The following is a 26,063-nucleotide window of genomic DNA, read 5'->3' on the forward strand; positions in this document are numbered from 1 at the left end:
CTGCAGAGGCTGGGAGAACACATCAGATCTGGAATTTTTACCAGATGTAGGTGCTAGGAACTGAACTCAGGTCTTCTGCAAGAGCAGTATGTATTCTTAACTGCTGAGCCATCTCTCCACCTACATTTCTCAGTTTTTATAGAAGAAAGGTTGGGAGGTCTGTGTAGTTAGGTACCTGTCTCAGATTGCATACTTACCAAGTAGTAGCCCAGGGGATTACCTGTGTTCATAACTCATTGCCATGTTGTGAGTTCTACCACTACCCCACACCTCTATTTGAAACATTCTACCATTGGAGAATCTGGATACTATTCTGTCTTCAAGTTGCATTCTGCAGAATATTTCTGTCAGCTCATGCCCATTTTTTAAACAATTATTTGTTTATTTATTATATATACAGTGTTCTTCCAGCACCAGATCTCATTACAGATGGTTGTGAGCAGCCATTTGGTTGCTGGGAATTGAACTCAGGACCTCTGAGAACAGTCAGTGCTCTTAACTGCTGAGCCATCTCTCCAGCCCCTCATGCCCATTCTTATACATTCATTCATTCATTCTTTTATTCATTCATTCATTCATTCATTCATTCATTCATCAAACATATGGACAGTGTACATACTTCATGCCAGGCTCAGGTCTAACTATTGTCAATAGCAATAAGCAAGACAGATGGGGCCTCCAGTCCTTTGAAGCCTGTGCTAACATTCAGGGTAAGCTGAAAAGTTAATTGGGAAGAATGAACTTATATCAGAACTCCAGTAATGACCTTCTATGTCTCTTCTCTGTCTCTCCTTTGGTGGAAGGGGAGTCTGGTCTGGGAAGCAGTACTCAGGGTGACAAGTAGATGTTTGGGATTCACTCACTCCAGGCCTCCACGAGTGCGAGTGCGTTCTCTTTCCTCTCCACTGATTTGGGGATGCTAGGTAGGCGGCAGGGTCTGCATTTGCAAAGCCTTGCCACACCCTGTCTTCAGGAGTCACTGTGTGATTAGTGATGAGCCTTGGGCTGCAGTGGGTTTTATATCCTACTTTAGCAGATTTCCAGGTGAGATTGTAGAGATATTGGGTTTAGCCTCTCACGGTTCTTCAAAGTAGGGGAAAAGACTTAATATAGATTTTCCTGACAGCAGTTAGGGGACTTGTCCCAGCATGGTGCCAGGAGCTCTGCAAGTAAGGTGAAACCAAAGACTGTCCTTCATTCCTGTGACACTGGGTGGATTTGAATTCCTCTCAGTAGCTGGAATGTTGATTTTATTGCTGTAATCTCTCTTTGGTGCTTGCATTTACTGGACACTGGGGACATATTTAAACAAAGGACCAAAGTCTTTTTCCCTGTTTTTTTTGTAGCATTGTTATTCTGATGTCTGCTTTTGTTTGTGAACTCAACAGACTAGATGGTAGAAAGAGTTTAAATGTTTAGTTTATTCTGGATATAATTTGCTTACTATATTGTAGTGTATTAATAATTTGAATTAGAGCACCAAAGTCTGAAGTGAAGGTGTCTGTTCCAGTGGATAAAGTAACCTCCACACTGCAGGCTACAGTCTCTCTTATGAATTGTGACCTAGAGGTGAGAAACTTGGGACCGGCCCAACAGTGTACTGAGTTACTGAGTTACCTTGGAGGAAGGAAACCTGGAGCAAGATGTTAGTGGAAGTTTGAAATTACATTCTTGTGATTGATTATCTGCTGTAGCACAGGTACCCTACCCATTCCAGCGTGGTAGCAGCTGACCTGTGGTAACTGACACCCTCAAAGAAGATCATGGAGATGACAGTTAGGAAATGCACACATGAATCCTTAGAAGGTAGTGGAAGAAAACACATCAAGACTTAATGACAGGGTATTCACAATAACAAGTGAGCATGCTGTGTTATGATAGAACAGAGGACATCTTCTCTCTTTATGGTGATTTCACACTGATGCTGAGACATTGTTTGCATGAATTGGTTTCTTACATTCACTTAGAAGAGAGTTGTACGGATGCTTGCTGTATCGTAAATTAGAGAGTGACACCTAGTGTTTGATGTGCATGTGACACTGAATAGGAAGGAAAAGGGCTGACTTGAAGCCTTCCTTCCAGATAGCTGATCCTGCAGACCTGGGGCATTCGCTGAATGATCTTGACGCATGGCTAATCCAAGCTAGCCTGCAAGTCTTTGGTACTCTCTAGAGTCGTTGAGGGAAGCATTTAAAATGTAAGTTTCTGGGATGGTGAGAACCAAGTTACAGCATTTCATGTAAACTTGGTTATTTCTCTCTCATTGCTTATGCAGACTCTTTCAAAGTGATTTTTTTTTAAATAAAAAATTGGCATGGAAAGGATAGCTAATTAGTTATTCTAGTACGAAAATAGGAGTAGTGAAAGATGTGGTAGTTTTTAGCCAAACCCCAAAAGCCTGCGTGAAATAGAGACTAACATAGCAGCTTCTTAGGTGAGGTGCATATGTGCAAATAAGATTCTTCTGAGAGCTGGTATTTCTTCATGACAAAGCCCACCTCTTATGACACAATTTCATGCTACTAAGTGGAGGACTTGTGAAATGCATCATATATCTGCTTCCAAGGTTTTCAGTGTTGCATGCTAATACGTAATGAAAAGTTTTTAAATTTATATATTAGTACCTAATGGGAATGGTTTTGTGGTTTTGCATAGCTTGTGCTGATTGCTACCTTGGCCTCCCTGCAGAGCCTCTTGCTGTCTACTGGAGTATGTAACTGTATGGTCTGAAGGGAGCAATCTTCTGTCCCCACCCTCTCCAGTGCTCTCATGCAATGCAGTTCTGGTTTCCATTGCCTTCGGGACTGTGATTGCACTCCCAGTGCTCTTTTAAGGGCCTCTTCATCAGACCTCTGCCTCCTCATTCCTGTCACCTGTCTTATTTTCGTCCCCATTGGAAACCTCTTGGAAGTCCTCAGACCAGCAGAGCAGCTTTCTAAGGGTAGGGTAGACACTGTTTAGTTTTTCTGAAATAGCCTTCTCTTGTAGTCTCACCTCTTTGTTTTCTTCAAGATCCTGTTCAAAGGTATTGCTGCCTTTCCCCCTTAGATTATAACTGTCAAGGCAGGGATGGTGTCTTTGGTCTCTCACATGGTGCCTGGCACAGAATGGGCACTTAACAAGAAAATTAATTAATTAAACAGATAATTTAAACCTGTATCCTGTGAGTGATCCATTTATTGAATTCATTGTTTTCTTGTGAGTACATCTGCATACATATCTCATGAGTAGTTTTGTGTTTTATTATCAGGTTTTGTGTGTTTAAAAGCCTTTTTTGATGAAGTTGGTCTTTCATAGGAGAATTTAACCAGCTTATACATAAACTTTTTGTGAAATAATCAACATTTTTACCTTTATTGTTGCTCTAGGAAGAGTCACTGTTTTTTGGTTTGTGGAATATGCTTTGCAATTTGAAAAGTATAATTTATATTTTCTTTCATTCTGGTAATTATCTTTAAATTAACAAAACAATATCATTCATTTTTTATATACCTAGAAAAGGTGTTAATAGTACCTTGCTTTTTCAACCCTCTATGTATTTTGTATTTCTCATTTCTCAGCATTTTAAACAATTTATATCCATGTTATTTTATTATAGTATTTTTAGATGCTATTTCTCTTGTGTTAAGTGATTTGAAAAAATCTATTTTTATTAGCATATTTAATACCAGTTATGTAAATACAGCCCACTGCTATAGGATTTTTATTTCTACATTCTTGTTAGAGAATTACTTTGATTAATATTTGTTGCTAGGATGTGAATTATGTACTTTGTTGAGGAAGGGAAGATAATATGACTGATGCAGCTCAGGAATACCTTTCCTTGAACTTCAGATATGTCTAAACATGTATAGTGACTACATAATTTTCAGATCACTGCACCCCTCTTCTTTGATGTGTATGTCTCAAGGTAGCCATAAAATTTGCTGCAGATCCATTTACCAGGAACTGTATGCATTGTTATGTATCCTTGGTCTGCTTTGGGTTTCTGTTGTCCTCACATTCTGTCTGGGTTCTAATGCCTACTCAGTGGCTCGTGACCAGTTCATCACACTGTCCTTTGGAACTTACTGCTGATGAGAAGACCAAGGTCAGCCTGATTATTGTTGTTTGATGAATAAACTACGTTTTTGGTTTGGTTTTCTTTAGTGCTTTTAGTTTTGTACTGACTTTATAGCTTTGCCCAGGCATTTTCCTTTGTCCTTTTCCATGGTTCTTGGGAGTTTTGTGATGGACAGTGTCGTGGCACATGGATAATCTGCAGTAGTCTGGATTCATGCTATCCATCTTCATGTAGTTAATGTTTTCTAATTTCAGAAGATTATTTAATGATACATCTATTTTTTACTTTATACATTAATTTTCCTAAGTTTTCATCCTCTCTTCAATATTCACTTGAGTCTTTAAGAAAGTGAATCAGAAATGCTAAAACCAAATTATCCATTTATTTATTTATTTGTTTGTTTGTTTTTGAGGAAGCATTTCCATTTTTCTGTAGGATTGTTTCCTTTTTGGAACCATTGTTCCAGCTACATTGTACTTTCTTGGGATAAAGTCACCCTGCATGCCTTTTTACTCCTGTCTTAGTTAGGGTTTACTCCTGCTGTGAAGAGACACCATGACCACAGCAACTCTGATAAAGAAAGCATTTCATTGATGGTGGCGGCTTCCAGTTTCAGAGGTCCAGTCTATTATGACCATGAAGGGGGCCTGGCAGCGTGCAGGCAGGTGTGATGCTGAAGCTGAGAGTGCTGTATCTTACAGGCAATGGGAAGTCAATTGACTGTCACACTGAGGGAAGCTTAGGAAAAGAGACCTCAAAGCCTGACCCTACAATGACACATTTCTTCCAACAAGGCCATACTTCCTAATAGTGCCACTCCCTTTGGGGGCTATTTTCTTTCAAACTACCATAGCCGCTTTATGTAAATTTAAGTAAACAATAATCTTTCTTATATGATAACCTTTGCCTTTATAGGTCTTCACTGATATGTCTTTAAAAAATTATGTTCCATATTTATTTTAGATATCTTATTGAAATTTAACTTGTGTTTTTTCCTAAGCTAAGAAAATTATTGTGTCTTAAGCAATGACCTAATCATGTATTGAGATTTAAAATGTTTGGAGATACATTTTCATTTTAAGTTATCTTTATTAAATGCCACTTAGTGTTACTCTGTTGTCTTAGTTAGGGTTTTTGTTGCTGTGACGAGACACCATGACCACAGAAAATATGTAATTGGGGTGGCTCACTTACAGTTTCAGAGGTTCGGCCCATTATCATCATGAAGGGGAGCATGGTGGCATGCTGACAGATGTGGTACTGAAGAGATAGCTGAGGGTCTAACATCTTGCAGGCAACAGGAAGTTGACTGAGACATTGGCTGTTATCCTGAGCATAGGAAACCTTAAAGTCCACCCACACAATGACACACTTCCTCCAACAAGGCCATACTCACTCCAGCAAAGCTACACCTCCTAATAGTCATACTCCATATGAAATTACAGGGGACAACTACATTCAGATTATCATACTTACCACGTTAGGGTATTGTTCCCTCCTTTGTGCATGTGTGTGTGCACCTCCCCTATATTAAGCATATCCATCTTATTTTTAAGATTATTTGTTCATGTTAGCTCTGTCTCACTTGAATTTAAAAGTTCTAAACAAGTGTGTGTGTGTTTTGTGCATGCATGCACAGGTGTGTTTGTGTGTCCGTGTGTGTATGTTTGTCTGTGTATACTAAAACTAGAATTCCTTTGATTTCCTTTTGTAATTTTCCACTTATCTATTTGTTCATGTCAATGATTATTAGGAAATATTGTGTGCTAGGCACTGGTCCTGATGTTGGGGATAGTAAGTATATCACTAAAGTGTGGGTCCTTTCTCCCAGGGAATCCCAGGTATAATGGCAGAGTGGGCCTTATGCCTATCTACCTGAGAAATATGCTGGTAGAGGATCTTTTTGAAGTGGTCTTATTCCAGGAAGTGAATTTTGAGTTTGGTGTTTACAGTGACAGTATGGATATGACAGTATGGAGCTAGTTTTCCTTACTCCACATACTGACAGATTAAGTAGTAAAGGAGATTTCTGGTATTTAAAAAAAAAAACAGCATTTTTTAAAGCTAAAATATATTTATTTTATTTTATGTTTTGGGCTGGGGTTACTTACTTAGTTAGTTTGTTCGTTTGTTCATTCATTCAGTCATTTATTTAATTGCCCAGCCATAGCCTCTCCTTTCTCCTCTCCTCCCACTCTCTTCCCTCTGCCCTCCCCAGACCACCCCTTCTCTGTATTTGCTCAGAAAGGGGCAGGCCTCCTGTGGGCATCAGCAAAGCCCAGCATAGCAAGCTGCCCTAAGAACAAGCACCTCCCCTGTATTCAGCATATCCATCTTATTTTTAAGATTATTTGTTCATGTTAGCTCTGTCTCACTTGAATTTAAAGGTTCTAAACAAGTATTAATGACCAGTGAAAATTGTCTATATAAGAGTTGAGTTATTTTTAGTAACTGGTGAGAATCCACCAGACAGTAGCAAAAAAGTTGTCTGTCTTTAGGTTGACGTGGAAGCATGTGTGGTGTGCTTGTGGGCTCTATGTGCGTGGGTCCTTCTGAAGTCAGGCACCTGCAGAATCCTCTTGTGAAAAGACCGCCAATTCTCATTCTAAGTTTTCTGCACATTGTTACTCCCAAGGTCATGAAGCTGAGATGTCTGTTCTCTTAAAGGAAGTCTTCTGTTTTCTGCAGGGCAGCATCTTCTGTATGCACACATCGTGCCCTGTAGCTGGCCTGGGGAAGGCTTGCTCCCAGGCTCTCCAGTCTTACATTTAGTTTAGTTGGTTGTTTCAGGTAGATTAACTGGTATGCATTAATATGTAATATCTTCCTCATTCTTCACTGCCATGCTTTCCATGTAGACTTGTAGTCAAGTGTGAATCAGCTTGAATATACTGCAATCATCTGGTAATAATTTGGGGAAAAAAGTTTCCCATCTAAACTAAATGAAGACCGGAGTTTTAAAGTTCACTGTGGCATCTTGTATGAACTCCGACTTACGTTTCATATTATTCCTGGTCATGCAGTGGGTTCTGAAGAAAAAGTAGCTGTGGATAATCAGTTAAAAGAACGACAGATTCCCTGATGTGCTGATCGGTAGTAATACCTAATTTCGATTTTGAGTGTGCTGTAATGGATTACCATATAGATGCAGCTGAGACTGAGCATTAAACAGAGTCATGTGTTTTCCAGAAAAAGTAATATTTATTCACACTGTGTGGCTTTCTTGAAATATTTTTTTATTTTATTCTCTGGTGAAACTACAAACAAGATGTCAATAGCTTATGTGGCATTCACAGCAGTGTAGCTTAGAGTATCAGCTGCAGTACAAGAAATGCCAGATTGCATTTGCCTCACCAAAAGTAGGCTTCATCTGAGACATTTGAGGCACAGGCTTAGCATTTAGACTAGGTAGTGGTGTTTGGCTTTATATTTATTGACCCACATAGGATTTAATCCATAAAAACCAGCCATCACAATGTTATTACAGAAAGAAGTGACAGTGAGGGATTGTTTCAGTCTCTGAATTGTTGTATTAAATTCTGTCATTTGGGGATATATTGTTTTTAAAAAATTATGTTGTTTATGTGTGTGTGTGTGCACGCAAGTGTTTGTGTGAGTACATGTACCATGGACAGAGGACAACTTGTGGAACTCAATACTCTTCTTCCATCATGTAAGTCCTGAAATTGAACTCAGGCTGCAGGGCTTGGTGGGAAATGCATGTATCCATTAATGCATCTCACAGGTGCTTTTTAGGAACATTATTACCTCAGGTATTAGACATGGTGTGTTACATCTAAACCTTAGAATTTATTTCTTAATATCTTTAAAGTTGACGGATTTTATAAATCTGAATAATTTTGAGCAATAACAGTGATTGTCTTGACTTTAAGTGTATTGGAGATGATTTTTGTGGCCAACTTGGACAGTATGCAGACATCTTTATGCCCATCTACTTGATATATTGATATATTTTCTGCTTTCTCATATAATATATACATATATATGCACACATATACATGCTTACATAAATACATGCACACATATATAAATATGTTTGAGAAAGGATTTCTTTGTGTAGCCCTGGCCATTCTGGAACTTGTGCATTAGATCAGGCTAGCCTCCTACTTAGAGATCTGCTTGCTTCTGCCTCCTAAGTGCTTAGATTAAAGGCGTGTGCCACTACCGCTCAGCCTGTTTTCTTATATTAAATGGTGCTTTTCTTTGTTATATATTAATAAAAGAAAATTGAGAGAGGAATATAAATCTGTGTTTTGGGAACTGAAAAATGTGACTCAGTGCCAGTTTGCTTTCTGTTAAAAGTTCAAAGTCTGGAAAGCAAAGGATATATCAGACATTAATTTAGATTAAGACAAGATCCACCCTGAATCATTAATTCACTTAGCATCTTCTTGAATAATGGTATCCAAAGGTGATCCTGCCCTGTAGCTGGGAATTTCCTTTAAAGGCTAATGCAGAAGAAGGTGTGCCATCTGCTCAGACAAAATGAACTGTCAGGAAGCAGGCAGCAAAGCACAGGAAGACCTCAGAGCAACAGACTTCATATGAAGCTACTTTGGAAACAAAGCTTGGGGGACATCTGGGCTCCTGAAGTGGGACACACTTCTTCAGCGTTTCAGCCTTTTCATCTGATGAGAACGATTAGTTAATAATTTAAATATTACTGTGCACATAAAAGATGTATTGCTCAGATTCTTCTTCAAGAATTTGCCACCTACTACAAGAGTGGCATCAACTGGTACCCTTGGCTGTTAGTGCCTTCAGCTTTCCAGCCCTGGTTATACTTTTCTTTCTATGAGCCTGGAACATAGAGTCTCAATTCTATTTGTTTGGGACTTTGCCTTAGAGCTCCCTCTCAGCTGGCAATGGCTCCCCTGCTCATTCTGTTTTCTTCCCATTCCTTCCCTGGTGCTCCTCTTCTGCCAATTGTTTCTAATAACCCCATTGTAACATATTTTCCAAAGACCTTATCTTGCAAAGATTACTATTACTTTATTACCAAAGACACTGACTGACCTTGGCCCTCCTGTGGGTATAGGTGGCTCTTGAGTTGTTGGTTTGGCAGCAGCCTAGACATGGCATCCTTCATGTTAGTCCAGTTCCAGAGTTGCTGGTACAGATGATACTTTCCAGCTGGCTGTGGTTATTTCTCTCTGTAGGCTCCCAGGTATTGTATTCCAGGGTGTGGCAGGGCATGGGTGTGTGTGGGTACAAGGGGCATTAACGATTATGTCCTTTTGGTAGGACAAGGCTCATGTGAGTTTTTATTGTCATCCTCTAAAGCAGGACTTCCTAAACTTTTTCTATTCATGATCCCCTTTTGTCAGAGAAATTTGTACTCTACCTTGGGTATATAGGAATAAAATGGGTATCCCAATGAAACATTTTGTGATAATAGATCACAAAGAAACTTATTTTTAAATAATCGTTTGATATACATGTAGTTTTGCTATTTATTAGAGATGGAATCATGTTTGCATAATGATAAGACAGATGTGCTCATTTTTACCTTAAGAATTAGATTTTAACAAAATATTTGAAGTAAGATAGAGTCTTCAGTTTTTCACAGTTGATCACTGTTTTTACTTTATGTCTGCATAAGTGCATACTGTAACGTAGCAGAAATGCAGTAAGGCCATTTCAGAAATTGCTAGGAATTCTGTCCTAATCTTGTGCCAAAATTCATATAATGATTTTGAACTTAACTAACAGTTTAAAGAATCAAGCTCATCAATGCAATAGAAACCAAAGATGCACAAATTTAATGCTTATGTTCTGAGGAATGTTTGTGGGAAAATAGTGAAAATCTTTGATGCCCATAATTAAACCATTATGTTTTCATAGGAGCAAAAAACTTTGTGTACTTGTAAAAGCACTACAATTCATAAACGTACAATAGACTCAGATCTGAGCTGTGGGGTTTCGGGTAGCATTTGCTGGGCATTGCATGCAAAGTACAGAGTGTGTGTGTTGTGTATTTTGAACCAAGTCTGCAATAAAGTTGTGCAGTGCATCTTGGTCAAGCACTGCTAGCAATACCTTAGATTCATTACATGTTTGATTTTGAATTAATTTTTGGTTGTTGCTTGTTCAGAAACCTTGTACTTTTGCCAACGTTTTGTAACTCCTATACTGTTAGGTGATGTTATTTGGAATTGCACCTCGTAGTTTAAGAAACTGGCTTATAGAGAACTGACTTTTTAGGGATGAGATGTGGCTCAGTGGGAGATCACTTGCATAGCAACTGTGAGACTGTCAGTGGTAATAACTGACTTTCACATCTTCTGATTCCCTTTTAAATGTATTTTATTTTTAAAGCTGTACATGGTGGCCTATACCTTCAATCCTAGCACTCAGGAGGCAGAGGCAGGTCGATTGCTGTGAGTTCAAGGTCAGCCTGATTATACATAGGACAGTCAGGGCTACATAGAGATACTGTCTAAAAAAAAAATCATGTATGTGTATATGTATGTCTGTATTAGTTAGGGTTTCTATTACTGTGAAGAGACACCATGACCACAGCAACTCTTATAAAGAAAAACCTGTAAATGGAGTGACTCACTTATAGTTCAGAGGTTTAGTCTATTATTGTCACATTGGAAAACAAGACAGCATTCAGTCAGACATGGTGCTAGAGAAGGAGCTGAGAGTTCTTACATCTTGACTCACAGGCAACAAGAAGTGGTCTGCGACACTGTGCGTGGCTTGAGCATATATGAGACCGCAAAGCCCACCCCCACAGTTTCACACTTCCTCCAATAAGGCCATACTTACTCTAACAAAGCTATACCTCCTAATAGTACCACTCTGTATGAGTTTATGGGGGGCTAGTTACATTAAAAACATTGTGGTCTCTGTGTATGATGTTTGTGTGTGTGTGTGTGTTTAAGTGTTCATTTTTGCATGCTTATATGTGTGACTACAGGTATGCACATGCCACAGTGTGCACCTGGAAGTCAATGGACAGTTGTTGGTTCTTGCTTTCTGCCTAGTTTGAGGCAGGCTCTCCTGTTTTTCGCAACTGCTTACAGCAAGATAACTTCCGGAGATTCTGCTTGCCTCCCATATCCTTGTAAGAATGCTGGGATTATAGACTCATGCATCTACGGGATGCAAGAATAGGAATTTCAACTCACAATGATAATGTATTACCAATGCCAATAGATATATTTTAACTATTTGCAGTTTTCTATATTAAAAGAAAAGTAGTTGCTAGGACAATGAATTGGCTTAGTGGGCAAAGGTACTTGCTGCCAGCCTGACAACTCATTCCAATCTCTGTTAGCTGCTGTGTAAAGAGAAAACTGATCTCCATGGTTGTTCTCCAAATATTTTAACTAGTTATATTAAAAATAAAAGGAATCTTATAATTTAAGTATAATTTACCACAATGTATTCTAGAGTGGGGGTTTGAGGAAGGTCATTCTCATCGATTTGGGCTTTAGTTTTTTTTCTTTTGTAAGCATAATAAAATCTTTAAAGTTGGTTGGGAATTCATAAATGAATATAATATATTTTGATTAAATCCATTCCATTTTCAAATTCTCCTCCAACTCCTTCCTTTCACCTCTCAACTTTGCATGCTCTGTTTTTAAATCCATGGATCATGTAGTGTTTCTTGTATGAGCATGGACATAGGACCATCCATTGGAGCATAAGTCTCCAGGAACCATATCCCTGAAGAGCAGCTGACTCTCCCTCGCTCAACAGCCAGCTTTTGGTAATGAGGACTACTTTATTAGCCTAGTCCTCTTTTTCTTCTGAAATTTACTTGTTGTCCACTAATGGATGCTTTCATAAGTACAATCCTAAAACTGGCCAGGCAGTGGTGGCACAGATTTTTAATCCCAGAACTCGGGAGGCAGAGACAAGAGGATCTCTGTGAGTTCGAGGCCAGCCTGGTCTATAAGAGCTAGTTCCAGGACAGGCTCCAAACCTTCAGAGAAACCCTGTCTCAAAACAACAACAGACCTACTTTTAGGCATTTACTTTATGAGATTCTTACATACATATTAAATTTATATTTATATTATACTTATTTATTTGTGTGTTGAGGGGGAGGTGAGTAATATGGGTCAATCACAAAAATTTACTTAATTTTTAAAAAATTTTTATTTTGTAGAAAATACTGCAGTTTCTACCTGAACGAATTTTCTTTCGATGGCATTACCAGAGTATAGGTAAGATGAAAGCAAACAATGTATTAGTGATATGAATTTCTACCAGTTGAGGTCCCAACAATGCTTCATATAACTAATACCATCAAAGTAGCGTATAGAAAGAATTAAAGGTATGGTAATTTAAATCAAGTCCAATTTGGACTTTGTAGGAAAATCTCTCTCACCACCACCACTGATTGAGTACAGAAAATAAGTGATTGGAGTGTTCAGCCCTACATGCATCATTTATACCATATCTCTCCCACGAAAGGCACAGGAAATAGCTTAGAAGAGGGCATGGAAGGAGTGTAAGAGTCAGAAGTGGAGGAGGGCTGTTGTAGTCACGTACTCACAGTGACTGCAGCTGCCTGCACAAGACCTGCACAAGATCAAGTCTGTTAATATTATAGGATGGATGAAGCAGGGGGTTAAAGAAAGCAAAGGTGCTATAGTGGGAGGGGTCCAGCAGGTAGTGGGAAAAGAGATTGTATATGTGTATTAAAATTTCAATTAATAAATTAAAAAAAATCAAATGTTATTTTAAATGTACCCTTTGAGGTGTAGTCCACGGGCTCCCCAGGAACATGCTAAAGATGCACGATTTCAGGCCTCAGTCTGACCTACTGAGGAGCATGGTGATCTTCTAACAAGAGACACAAAAGGATTCCTGTGCACATCAAGTTGAGAAGCACTGATCTAGAGTATTTTTCTTAAATAATTGTACATTATTCCTTACCAAAAAATTATTCTTTAAGCCTGCATTATTGATACAATATTTCTGTGTTTGAATGCTTTAAGATGTGGCAGCCAGAGGGAACTTGAAATTAAGCAAGCAACATTGCTGTCCTTTCTGCCCAGCTCTTTACATCTGATGGCACAGTTGCAATTTAAAATGCTCAAACTGCCCCATTCCAGGGAACCCACTGTGAATTCTGCATGTGCTTTATAAAAAGTTCCTGCTTCCATCCTACCTGTAAGACTGTCACTTGATACGTTTTTCTTCTTTACCTGTTGGCTACACTGGAGGAAACCATAACCCTTGGAATGGAATCTTCTTTATTTGATAATTTCTTTCACTATTTATTGAGGGAGAGACAAACCTTTGGGGGCAGAAACAAAGAGCATGTCACCATTCCTGCTTTGGATGGGCCTCTCACCCTGTGGATAGATGAGAAAAGTAATTACAGTGAATTGTTGCTGTGATGGGACTATAGTGCAAGGGAGAAGAAAGGTAGATGTGTCTACCCAGGAGAAGTTGAGGGGACCCTTCAAGAGAAGTCACTTCCACCTGAGCCTTGAAAGGTGAGCAGAGCTTCCAGGCCTGAAAAAAGATAGCATCATCAGTAGATAGTCCAAAATTCAGAGTTCTAATTTTAATTTAAGATTATCTCTATGAAAACAGGTAATAGGCTCTTACAGAAACTGAATTTGAGTTTTGTGTTACAAATTTAAATTTAAAGAATATAAAGCATGTACACTAAAGACAACCACGGAACTTAGTGACTGAATCTTAATTCTGAGAGAGTTCCTTAATCTTTAAATCTTTCAAATAAGCAGAAAAAAAAATCCCTTATGTCTGAGAAGGTTTGCCCTAGCACTTCTCGAAGCTTTGCAATTACATATTTAAAATAGATAAAAAAAAAAATTAAAACTGAAAAATATCACCTAAAGAGGTATCCTGAGGACTTGTGAGATTCTGTGGTGTGGTAATGAGAGTAACTGTGTGCAGCATTCTTGGCTGTTCAGGTAGCATCATCATGGCCAGGATGAGCTAACCAGGGGACCCTACTTATCTAAGTTCGTGAGGGAGTGGCTAAAAGTCATGCTCCTGTGAGCATGGAGCCAATTCTCTTGGTTAAGCAACAGCCCCACAGCTTGGCCTTTCTTTCACCTTGGTCATCTGAAACCTTACTTTTCTTGGAGACACTTCTGTCTCAGGATCATGGAGATGAGGTCATGGCCTTTCTTTATGTAGTGCTAATTCCAGAAATGGTTCAGCACTCCTCTCCTCGGACTGTGCCAGCTCGGTACAATGTTGTCTCATCATCTCTCTTTTTCTTCATGGTCTCGTTCTTTCCCAGTCCTTCTCCTTGTTGCCCATAAGCTCATTGCCCCTCTCCTCCATCCTCAAGCGGCTTCCTGCCCTTTTTTTTTTTTTCTAATCAAATAGATAGTTGTCTGATCACAAGTCTCCATCCTGCTAGTCTCTTCTTACCTACTCACTTCTAGGTCACCTGTTCTGATTTTTATTATTTATTTTTATAAAACAGTTTTATTGGGAGTAGAACAAAAAGAATATATAAAAATTATCATGATTGTAGCATCACCCCAAATTTCCTCAACCTCCTTAGTAGCTCCTCTGTTCCCCTCTTAACCTACCTCAGCCTCAGCCACTAATACAGTTTCACAAGATTCCCAAGGTATGACACTGAAAGTAAAACCTGTAAAAGGAAAATTTTGATAAGTTGGATTTCTTCAGATCCACCACTGGTCTGTTTTTGTATTTTGTAGTCTTATTTAGATGGAATCACGCGGCACTGTTCTTTTTGTTTGTTTGGTATCTGCCTTAAAGTTATTACTGTGATGAAATACCATGACCAACTTGGGGAGGAAAGGCTTTGTTTGACTTACATATCCTGGATGACTGAGGGAAGCCAAGGTAGGAACTCACACTGGAGTTGATTCTTGCTGACTTGGTCCTCATGGCTTGCTCAGCCTTCTTTCCTATAGAACCCAGGACCCACCAGCCTAGGGTGGTAAGATCTACAGTGGGCTGATCCATCCTGCATTTCCCACCAGTTAGGAAAATCCTCTATAGGCTTGCCTACAGCCTGAGGTTATGGAGGTATTTTCTCTATTGAGGTCCCCTTTTCTCAAATGACAATAGCTTGTATCAAGTTGACTCAAAACTAGCTAGCACAGCATCATTTATGCTCTATTTACTTTGAGATTCATCTGTATGCTATGTACTAATAGTTCATTCCTTTTCATTTCTGAGTAGAACAGTATTCCATTGTATAGCTTTGCTATCATCTGTTGATCCATTCTCTGGCTGATATAGTGTTCAGTTGATTCTCATATTTGGCTGTTATGCATAAACCTACTGTTAGACATTTGTGTGCAGGTCTTTAGGTAGAAATAAGCTTTCCTGTCTCCTGTACAGCACACTTAACTGATAAACTGTTTTTTTTGCAGAGTGGCTGAGTCATTTTATGTCCTCAGTAGTGTCATGGTCCAGTTAATAGCAGGTGTTATGGTCAAAAACTAAACGTTTTGGTTGTGCTATCTCATTGACTTATGGTCTTAAACTTTTGTTCATAGAATTTCTGTGTGTCTCTGGTAACATGTTTTTCAAGGCTACCTGTTTAAAAGTTGCATTGTTTTATTTTCTCAATTTTTGTTTTTGGGGTTCCAATATTTTAGATGGAAGTCATATCAGATATATGCCTTGGAAATATTTTCTCTATATTTTGAAGAACAATGTTTTTAATTTTTGGAGAAGTCCAATTTACCATTTTTATGGGTTTTACTTTTTGTCATATCTAGAAATCTTTTAAAATATTTTATTTAATATTCATACATATATAAAATATGTTTGGATCAAAGATTACTTCTTATTCTTTCCCCTTCAGTTCCTCCCTTATCTGCCCAACCACTTTTTTCTCATAGACTCTCTTTCTCTTAAAAAAAAATTGCTAGATCTTTTTACTGCTTCCTGTAAGGGCATAGGGGAAGGAGCACACAACACACTGAAGAATGGGTAGCCTCTCAGGGCCCACATCCCTGAAGAATTGACTCTCCCTCCCTAACCAACCATCAGTTGCCACTAGCTCCTCAGATAGGCATGGGATAGGGAGTCTGTTATTAATACAAAATCATAAAGATCTCCCATGTTTGCTCATATGCTCCCCACCTCCAGTCCTACTCAGAAGACAGTCTGGTCTGGAATTCACAGAGATCCACCTGCTTCTGTCTGCCAAGTGCAATATCACACCTGATGTATTTTCTTCCAGCAATTTTATGGTTATGTTTCACATTTAGGTCCTGGATCCATTTTTAAACAAATTTTTTTTTTTGGTGAATTATACTTTCTTCAGTGGACCACTGTTCCTTTGCACTTGCAGTGGATGTAGAAATGTCAGAAAATTCTATGTTCTTCCTCCACTTGCCACTTGCCATGATCTTTGCAAATCAGCAGCCCAGGGCGTTTTTGTGCCCCTGACCGTTCTTGTGAAAGGACAACTGATGGTATGTGGTGGGACTGATCACTTTACTAGTTTGAGATGTGAGGCAGAGAACAAATTTTTAAACAAAAAACAAAAATAGGAAAGAGCTTTGTAATGTTAGCATTACATTAAAAACATCTATCTGAACTTTTAGCTTGGAAAATATTTTTGAAACAGAAAATATTTTGAACAGAGAAAGTTCCCTGCCAGACTGAGCCACTGAGCTCTCTCTCCAGCCCTCCATTAATATATTTCAGGGATGTTAGACTATGAGATATGGCCAAGATCTTAAAAATGCAAGTTTCTGGAAAGAGAAAGGAGCAGTCCTGCATAGCTGGATAATGCTACCCTCAGAAGACATTGTATACCAAACAACATTCCCAGTGTGAGGTGTCAAATACCTCCTTGTAAATTGTCGGTCAGAGAAGCCCCAGAAACTCCCTGTTCCCAAAAGTACATCAGTGTAGACCACAGTGCTGGAAGGTGCTCTTCAGACTCCTGGAAGAGAAAAGGTGTCAATAGTCTTAACTAGCCATAAGCCTTATAGACTAGAATGCTGCCCTGTCAGACAAGATGTGCCCACTGCTGTGCAGTTAGCAGCCACTCTAGTTCATATGCACAGGGCACACAGAAAAGTCGGCCTGACAGTATGTGTGTCTGTGATCTCAGCACTCTTAGGAGATAGGAGACACTGTGAAAGCTACCCAACCAAGAGGAAGCTCCTGGCTCAGTACCAGCTTGATTTCTCTATTTCTTGCATCCAAAGCATCTGATATCTTCAGTAATAGGGTCTTATCATCTAGTTCTGGTGGACAACTAAGAAGAATAGCAACAACTTGTATTGTTTGGGGACCTCAAACGCCTCTTATTTCATGAAATTTTTGTCTTTGTGGGCATGGGTGACTCAGTCTAATTTTTTCCAGCTCTTCTCATTTACTGGCACATTTCAATTTTTTCTTTAAAACTGAATAATATTCCATTGTACATATGTACCTTATTTTTATTAACCATTCCTCAGTTGATGGACATCTAAGCTGGTTCCATGTTTTAGCTGTTGTGAATAGAACAGCAGTGGAGTGGGTGAGCAAGTTTCTCTGTAATAGGAATGTCAGCCATCTGGACTTTTTATAAAGAATGTTTAAGAGTCTCCCATACTCAAAGTACTACTATCTTTAAACTTATCTAACAAGAGCCCTTTGGGGGCCAGCCCCAATGCCTTCTCAGGGTTCAGAGAGGAAGCAGCAGCCAATGAAGGACTCAGGATGTCTGAGGGCAAATGAATCTCTCACTCCATGTTTTTGATTCAGTCTCTTTATTGTTCTGCTGTGCTCCAAAGTTTCCAGTCTATATAAACACTCAATCAGCAATTCTCTGCTGATAGCAAGGTTACAAGGCTTGAATTTCTCAGGGTCATAAGACAGAGCTGCACAAACTTTCTTTTATGGCTCCAGGGAGGTGTGGCTAGAAAAGCACCCAGGCACCACTAAGGCAAAAAGTTGAGTTAGAGAGCTTTAAATTCTAAGAAGGGAAGAGAAGGGGAATTCGTGTAAACACTCAATCAGCAATTCTCTGCTGATAGCAAGGTTACAAGGCTTGAATTTCTCAGGGTCATAAGACAGAGCTGCACAAACTTTCTTTTATGGCTCCAGGGAGGTGTGGCTAGAAAAGCACCCAGGCACCACTAAGGCAAAAAGTTGAGTTAGAGAGCTTTAAATTCTAAGAAGGGAAGAGAAGGGGAATTCGTGTGCTACATTCCTAAAGTGATTAATTACACTAGAGGTCTGTGATTCATAAAATGGAAAAGAAGGGAGGAGCCTCACTCAACCCGCCTGAGTTGTGGGACCTCAGAACTCAGGGTAGCCTTGATGACCGGCATAAACTGTGGAAGAAGACATGCATTTTCACCAGTGTTAGCTAGCTGGGGGAAGGAAGGGAATCTCTCAGATATAAGAATTGCATCTATCACTGTAAGTGGTTAGAACAGTGGGAGTTTATGGCTATATAGTGCAAAATCCGGGGTCCTCTTGAGGTCAACCCATGCCAAACAGCGGCATTTGTCCCCATGCTGCCTTTGTGAAAAGAATTACTTTTCTCCAGAACTGCTTAAATGATCAATAGCTTTTCCTGTTATCTTTCAGGGTTAAGACACACGCAGTTAATTTCCTAAACTCAGATCCTGTATCAATAAACCAAAGTGAGAGTAGGTGCAAGGAATTAATGACCTTTTAGAGTTGTGGGGGGTGTTTATCTGAGGTTGCACTTTCCCAGATCAGCTGCGGTGAATTTGGGGCACCTCCTCATCTGTGAAGACAACAAATCAACAAGCTCAGATGTGCCTATCTTTGAAGGTCCCAAATGTGATCTATTTGGAAGACTCCTCTTGTGGCCAAATGTTCTACAAATAAAAGATAATTGCAGGGAGCTGGCTTCTAAGTTTATCTCAGGGAATGGAGCAGAGATTTGACTTGAAAACAAAGGTTTTTGATTGTATGACTAACTTTCTCACCAGGGTCCCACAGTTTGGGGGATAAAGTCACCTGAAATACTAGTATACATGGAAAATTGTGCCCAATAATTTAATACACTGCTGAATCTTGGGACAAGTCCCACTAGAGAAGTAGAGTGCTATGTCTTCACAAGGGATTCACAACAGAACAACCGCTATTCAAAATTCGGTATTCCCAGCATCTGGGCCTGCCTCCACCAGAATACACTTTTTCTGGTGGGTTGACCTTCTGATTGGTTAACTAAAATCTCACCGCATAATCCTGTAGACTGAAGCAGTTATCTTTTCTTCTGTGAGGTTGTTTGTCTTTGATGATCAGTCTTAACGTTTTTGAAAAGGCATGCTTTTTTTTTCCTTTCTAAAGCTGATCTTTAAACAGATATTTTGAGTACTATTGTGTTAAGAACACTTGCTGCTCTTGCAGAGGACGTGGGTTTGGTTCCAAGCACCCTCACATTGGGTAGCTTACAACTGGTTGTAATTCTAGTTTCAGGGAATCCAATGTCCTCTTGAGGTCAACTGCACTAACAGTGTACACAAATACCTGTGTATGCATGCATACATGCATCATATATACGCACATAAATAAAAATAGAATAAAATAAATGTAGATATTAAATATTCCCTCATATACCTTAAATTATTTTTAATATACTCTATTTCTAACCAGTTGTTTTAAACTTCCAGGCTCAACTTTAAAGAAGCTTCTACACACTGGAAATTCTATTAAGGTAATCATTTTTGATGAAAGTATAATGGAATATTTCTTTAAACTTTTTTAGATTTCTTTTATTGTAAGTGTTTGAGTGTTTTGTCTACTTGTTTGTATGTGCACCACATGTGTGCTTGGTGCCACCAGAGGTCAGAAGCGGGCACTAGATTGTCTGGAACTTGAGTTATGGATGGTTGTAATTAAAGACTGTGTGAACTCTTCCAGCATGTTTCATTTGCATCTGATAACACACTTTAAATTCTCATTTACTTATGTATTTTCTTTTATTGACATCATTTTAATCATTTAGGACAGAAAAGGAGGAATGTGTGTCTTTGAATTCTGAAGCTAGGGTGAGACGGAAGTGAGTGCAGCGTGAAAAGGGACACGTCTGCTCACTTCTGTCGGGTGCTGCTCACCATTCGGGTCACCGTGAAGGTGTGCAAGGACGCTGAGGACTGACACAGGCAGGGAAGTCGGGAAACAGCCCGATGTCTCTTACCCAGGTCTTCAGAATCCCATTTAGCTCCAAGGAACATTTTGTTAACATGACTGAAATTCTGCTCTGTTATCTCATAGTGTAAATGTGGAGAGAGAATATCCCTGCCATTGCTCCTATGGACAATTGAGCATTGATGATCGGGATAGTGTTGTCTCACAGAATGAAGCGCTATTGATAATTCAGTGGGAGCCAGGCACTGCTTGATGTGCCTTATGCGTGTTAGCTCAGTCTTCCCATTTTGCAGATGGGCAACTAAGACATAGAGAAGTCAAGTGATTCTCCATCTATCATAGCTAAACGGTAGTAGAGGGTAAATTTGAACCCAGGCTCCCTAGCTCTGGTGCCCAGTCTCTTAGCCATTGTACTACATTACATTCTTGCTTCTTAATGAGAGAAGAGCTTGTGTACTTGATATCTTTATCCTCTCTCCTTCTCTCCCCTACTTTCCTTTCTCTTTTTTGCGGGGTGGGCAGGATTTTGCTTTGAAGTTCATGCTGGCCTGAAACTTGAGATTTTCCTATCTCAGATTTCCAAGTGTTGGGATTACGGATGTTATACCACTATCCCATACCTGTTATTCTCTCTCTCTTTTCTTAAGACTGATGCTGTATTGCAAAGCATTTCTACAAATATGTGTTAAATGTTTGTTTTTTTGTTGATTTTAATTTTGTTTTTAGATAAGATGTGAAGGAATCAGACTGTTTCTTTTGTGGCTTCAAGCACTTCAGACAAACTGTGCAGAAGAGCAGGTGCTGATTTTCGCTTGCCTGGTGCCTGGTTTCCCCGCGGTCCTGTCATCCAGGGGACCCTGCACACTGGAGACACTCATCAACCCTAGCCCTAGTGTAGTTGATGGTAAGCAGCTATCATCAGGGCTGAATGCTAAAATGACATTTTTTTAAAATTTTTATTTTTAGATATATGCGTGTGTGTGTTTATGTGTCTATGTGTGTATCTATAAGTGTATGCCTTATGTGTGTGGGTACCCGAGGAAGCCAGAAGAGGGCACCAGATCCCTCAGAAGCTGCCATTACAACTGATTGTGAGCCATATGTGTGCTGGGAGTAACTGGTTGTGGACCATATGACATGGGAGCTGGGAGCCAGACTCAGGTCGTCTGGAAGAGCATCAAGCCAAGTGCTCTCACATTCCGAGCCATCTCTCCTCTTGAGCTTACCTTGAGGTTTCCTTGGTGTTGATGTTCTTGAATAAAAGTCTAAAGATTATTGCTTGTGATTCACAGAGGATTCCTAAAGACATTTAGAATCCATAGGTTCAGCCCACAGTACCACAGAAAAGAGTAAAAAACCTGGGTACATGGAGTGGTGGCATAAGCCTATGATACCTGCACTTGGAGGTGGAGGTAGAGGCAGGAGGATTAGGATTTTAAGGTTATTCTTGATTGCCTAATAAGTTTGAGACCAGCCTAGGCTGTATGAGAGACTCTTGTCTTAAAAAACAAAACAAAACAAACGAACAAACCAGAACAAAAAAACCTGGAGCCTATTTTCTACTAAATTATAGTGAGAATATTTGTGAAGTGACAGAAACAGGAGTGGAATGCAGGGGCAGATGTTGGCTGTAGTATGAAGTAACAAGTGCTTTGTGTGAGCTAATGAAATTTAAATGTCCTCCCTATCCACCGCCTTTTGTTCTTATCACTAGTGTTTCTTTAAGAGGCCATTCATCTCACTTTGCCAGCTGTGTTTTTCCATGTAGCATTTATAGAAGGACTGTAGTGGCCTCATTGGTCTATCTGTGTCCTGTGAGTGTGAACTTACTGTGCAACACTTCATTGCATTGGATTGTAGGCTAACAAAACCAGAATTTTATGGGAAAGAATGGTCCAGAGGAAGAAAAGGCTTCATGGACTTTTGTGCTGGGCCCTAAGCCCTAGTTCATGCTGGTTTTGGGTGCAGTTGAGCAGTTCCAGTAGCTGGATAGATGTGTTTTAATAGAGACCATTTCTAAACTCCTATTTAAAATTGATGAATAACCTCATAATTATTTTTTACCCTTTAGCAAAAATATACCCAGAAGAAATCACACCACTTCTGCCAGCTGTGTCAGGGGAGAAGATTGCTGAGGACCAAACCTGCTTTTTTCTTCAAATACTGTTGAAATATATGGTTATTCAGGTCAGAGAAAAAACAAGCTGTCTCACTGATTGGTTTATTTTTGTCGGAAGGAGAATCACTGCCTCTTTTCTTTCTGTGTGTTTGTATTGCTTTCACTGGGGTGATTTTTATGTAGTGATTCATTCAACACAAGGCATGCATTATTGCTGGGCCACTTCAGCAAAACTTGGTGTGAGTACTTTTTGTGTGAGTTAAAGTATTACATCATTTGGCGATTTCATACACAAATGAAGTATATTTATATCATCTTCATACCTCTTTCTGCTACCTCTTCCTGTCTCTTCTTTCCCCATCATCCTTCTAACTTCATGCTTCCTCCTCTTCCTTTTTTTTTTTTTTTTTTTAATGTCAGAGTCTCACTATGTAGCTCTGGCTGGCCTGAACTTGCTATATAGATCAGGCTGACCTTAGACTCCACCCACCGCTGCCTCCTGAGTGTGCCAGCTTACCCAGTACCTCTTTTTTAAAATAACCCATTGAGTACAATTAGAGCTGTTTAACTAGATGTGCTTATATGCAGGGCCATCTATTGGACCATGGGCAGCCTACCATGGGCCACACTGCTGAAGAAAACTGACTCTCCTTCACCCAGCAGCTACCACATGCCAAAAGCTCCTCCTCTGTCCATTTTAGAATGTTGACTGACTTGACCCTGTGAAGGCAACCACAGCTCCTGTGACATGCCCTGCCCTGTCTAGGAGACAGCTATTTTGTCGTAGTCCTTCTTGACCTCTGACATTTAGAGTTTTCCAGTCCTCCTTCCAAGATGTTCCCTGAGCTATGGGACAGGGGTAATACATACAGGTGTCCTAGGTGGGACTGAGCACAGTCACTTATTCTATGTACTTGAACAGTTGTGAGTCTCTGTATAAACCACCATCCAGCACATCAAGAAGCTTTTCTGATGAGGGATGTGAGGTGCTAACGATGGGAATAAACAAGAGTGTTTAGAAGGCAGTTTGATAGTGTGTCCCTTTAGCAAAACAAGGGGGATCTGCCCTAGGGCCTGTGATACTCAGTCATGGGTTCACCTGAAATTTGTATCATCTTTTGAGCTTTGTTGAAATATGATTTCATTATATTATTACCAATATTGTCATTTAAACATTCATAATAGGAATCTTAATCTAACATCATTTCATGTTTGTATATATTAATTTAAAGTGTAAATATACACATGTTCTTTCCCACATATTATCTACAGGCTGCAAGTTTGGAGTGGAAGAATAAGGAGAATCAAGATACTGGTTTTAAATTTCTTTTTACATTGTTTCGAAAGTATTATCTTCCTCATTTGTTTCCATCATTTACTAAGTTAACCAATGTCTACAAACCTGTACTTGGTAAGTGCTCTTTGATTCCTGTGTGGATGTCATCCACAGAGAAACTACACAGTAGATTTCATAATAATCCCTTTAGGCAAAATAGTCACACTAAGTTCATATTGAATGGTAATGTTATTGTGGGAAGATAATGTTACTTAATGAACAATTCAATTATGTGAACTCACTAAGAGATTTTTGCCTCATGGAAATAATTGAGGCAAGAGAATTGTGAGTTAAAAGCCAACTTTAGCTACATGTAGAAATTCTGTATTTAAAAAGAAATAAAAAATTATTTATTGTCAATGTTTTAGCCTCAACAAGGTACTCCAGGAATATAGGAAGTAGTTAAATTACAAGGTAGGGCTTATGGCAAGTTCTTATCTCAAATCCAGCCATATAGAATTCGTATTTGATGAAAGTAATGAAGATTGAGTTTCTGAGTTCATTTAGATGAAAGTCTTGGCTTTCTAAGTGTCGGGATTACAGAGTTGCGCCACCATGACTAACTTTAGATATTTTTTGTTAAAATTCATGTTTGCTTTTACGTTTGTTCCTATCATAAAATAACATTAAATTAGCTGTTCAAGAAATGAAGATATATTTACTATTATAGTCTCAAATAATCCTCAAAATTGTTAATGAGAACAATTAGCATGTTGGTATACTATTGCAATATGTAGGTAATAACAGCCACCTCTTTTTATTTATATTGCAAAGCAAAATTAGAAAGAATGAAGCCTTCTGGAAGATGCTATTTTTAAACATTTATAGGTCATAATTTTTAGTTGCTATTCAAACAACTAAATATATGTTTATTAATTGAAACCATTCATAGAGATTATGTAATGTTAAGATTCACTAACTTAATTATGTTTTTTTTCATCCTATCAGAAATTCCCCATTTGAGACCAAAGCCAATATATGTTACTGTAACTCGAGATAATGAAACAACTTACAGTACAAAAATTCCATACATGGCAGCGCGTGTTGTTTTCATTAAATGGATTGTAACTTTCTTTTTGGAAAAAAAATATCTAACTGCAACACAAAACACTAAAAATGGAGGTGATGTATTGCCTAAACTCAGCCAGGTATGCCAGCCATTGTTTAAAATCTCTTTTTTCTCACATAATAAACACACTTGCACATTAGCAAAGTCACTGACTCTTAGAACTGTGGTTTTTGTAGGTCTTGATTTACTGGCTCATTTGTCTGCGGGGCTGAGGGTTCAGAGGGAGCTTTGGTCTGAAGACCTTGTCATGCAGTACTGGAATTGCTACAAGAAGGCAGTCTCAAGGGCAAGGAGAATTCTGAGAAGATAGCTCTTACGGGTACTCTTGTGGGTACTCTCCTGCCTCCGTTCTTTGCTTAAGTGTTGTGTCTTCTGAGCACAGTCACAGGCTCTTGTCTTCATCAGTCACCAGTAGCTGGAAGGCCCTCAGGTTATGTAGATGTGGCCTATGGAGTGGGCTCATGCTTTCGCATATCCTCTGGTATCTCAGGAGAGGGTGTGTACTAGCAGCTCAGGATCCTGAGGTAGCTATTGCTTTATGATGCTGTTCCTAGAAAGAAGTCTACCTTTGTTTAAGGCCTTGATAAAAGACTTCTTAGGTTGAAGGGTCTTCAGTACGTCTTCTTGGTAGAGTACTTCTGTTTTTCAGAACTTAGAGATCAGTCATATTACTGAAGGGTCATGGCTTTGTGTAGGTTGATTACTTTTGTTTCTTGTTCCCAAGAACATGGCTAGCAAGTATAGTGCACTTACTAAATATTTGCTGATATCAAGGACGTTCCAGACAGTGACAGGACATTGACCCAAGCTGGGGAAACATAAGCTGGAGGAAGCAGATCAGAGTTGGTATACTTCAAGGTCATTAGTGCCTTGATGGAAGGAGGACTACCTAACATCTAGAGCCTGTGGATCTGCTGTAGAGGACTTACTGGAGACCCAGAGGGCAAACTTGTTTTCAAAAGCATCTCGGGGGGGCCCCCAGCCTGACTCCGGCCGTCGCCGCCGCCGCCGCCGGGAGGAGGGCCATGATCCAAAGGAACCAGAACAGTTGAGGAAACTGTTTATTGGTGGTCTGAGCTTTGAAACCACAGATGATAGCTTAAGAGAACATTTTGAGAAATGGGGCACACTTACAGACTGTGTGGTAATGAGAGATCCCCAAACAAAACGTTCCAGAGGCTTTGGTTTTGTGACCTACTCTTGTGTTGAAGAGGTGGATGCTGCAATGTGTGCTCGACTACACAAAGTTGATGGGCGTGTGGTGGAACCAAAGAGAGCCGTTTCTAGAGAGGATTCTGTAAAACCTGGTGCCCATTTAACAGTGAAGAAAATCTTTGTTGGTGGTATTAAAGAGGATACAGAAGAGTATAACCTGAGAGACTACTTTGAAAAGTATGGC

The 26,063-nt window shown here is 39.4% G+C and overlaps 1 protein-coding gene across 1 annotated transcript in view; it reads left to right on the plus strand.

Moving 5' to 3' along the window:
• The window catches only part of Ralgapa2 (Ral GTPase activating protein catalytic alpha subunit 2), a 265,575-nt gene that overhangs the window by 38,700 nt on the left and 200,812 nt on the right, over positions 1-26,063 (plus strand). Inside the window, exons 4-9 of the mRNA XM_013353198.2 lie at positions 12,207-12,264; positions 19,663-19,706; positions 20,867-21,044; positions 22,212-22,327; positions 23,532-23,670; positions 24,544-24,743. Of these exons, the coding sequence (XP_013208652.1) occupies positions 12,207-12,264; positions 19,663-19,706; positions 20,867-21,044; positions 22,212-22,327; positions 23,532-23,670; positions 24,544-24,743 (735 nt within the window). The remainder of the gene's footprint in view (positions 1-12,206; positions 12,265-19,662; positions 19,707-20,866; positions 21,045-22,211; positions 22,328-23,531; positions 23,671-24,543; positions 24,744-26,063) is intronic.

This window comes from Microtus ochrogaster, unplaced genomic scaffold, assembly GCF_000317375.1.
Source record: "Microtus ochrogaster isolate Prairie Vole_2 unplaced genomic scaffold, MicOch1.0 UNK3, whole genome shotgun sequence".
Taxonomy (NCBI): Eukaryota; Metazoa; Chordata; class Mammalia; order Rodentia; family Cricetidae; genus Microtus; species Microtus ochrogaster.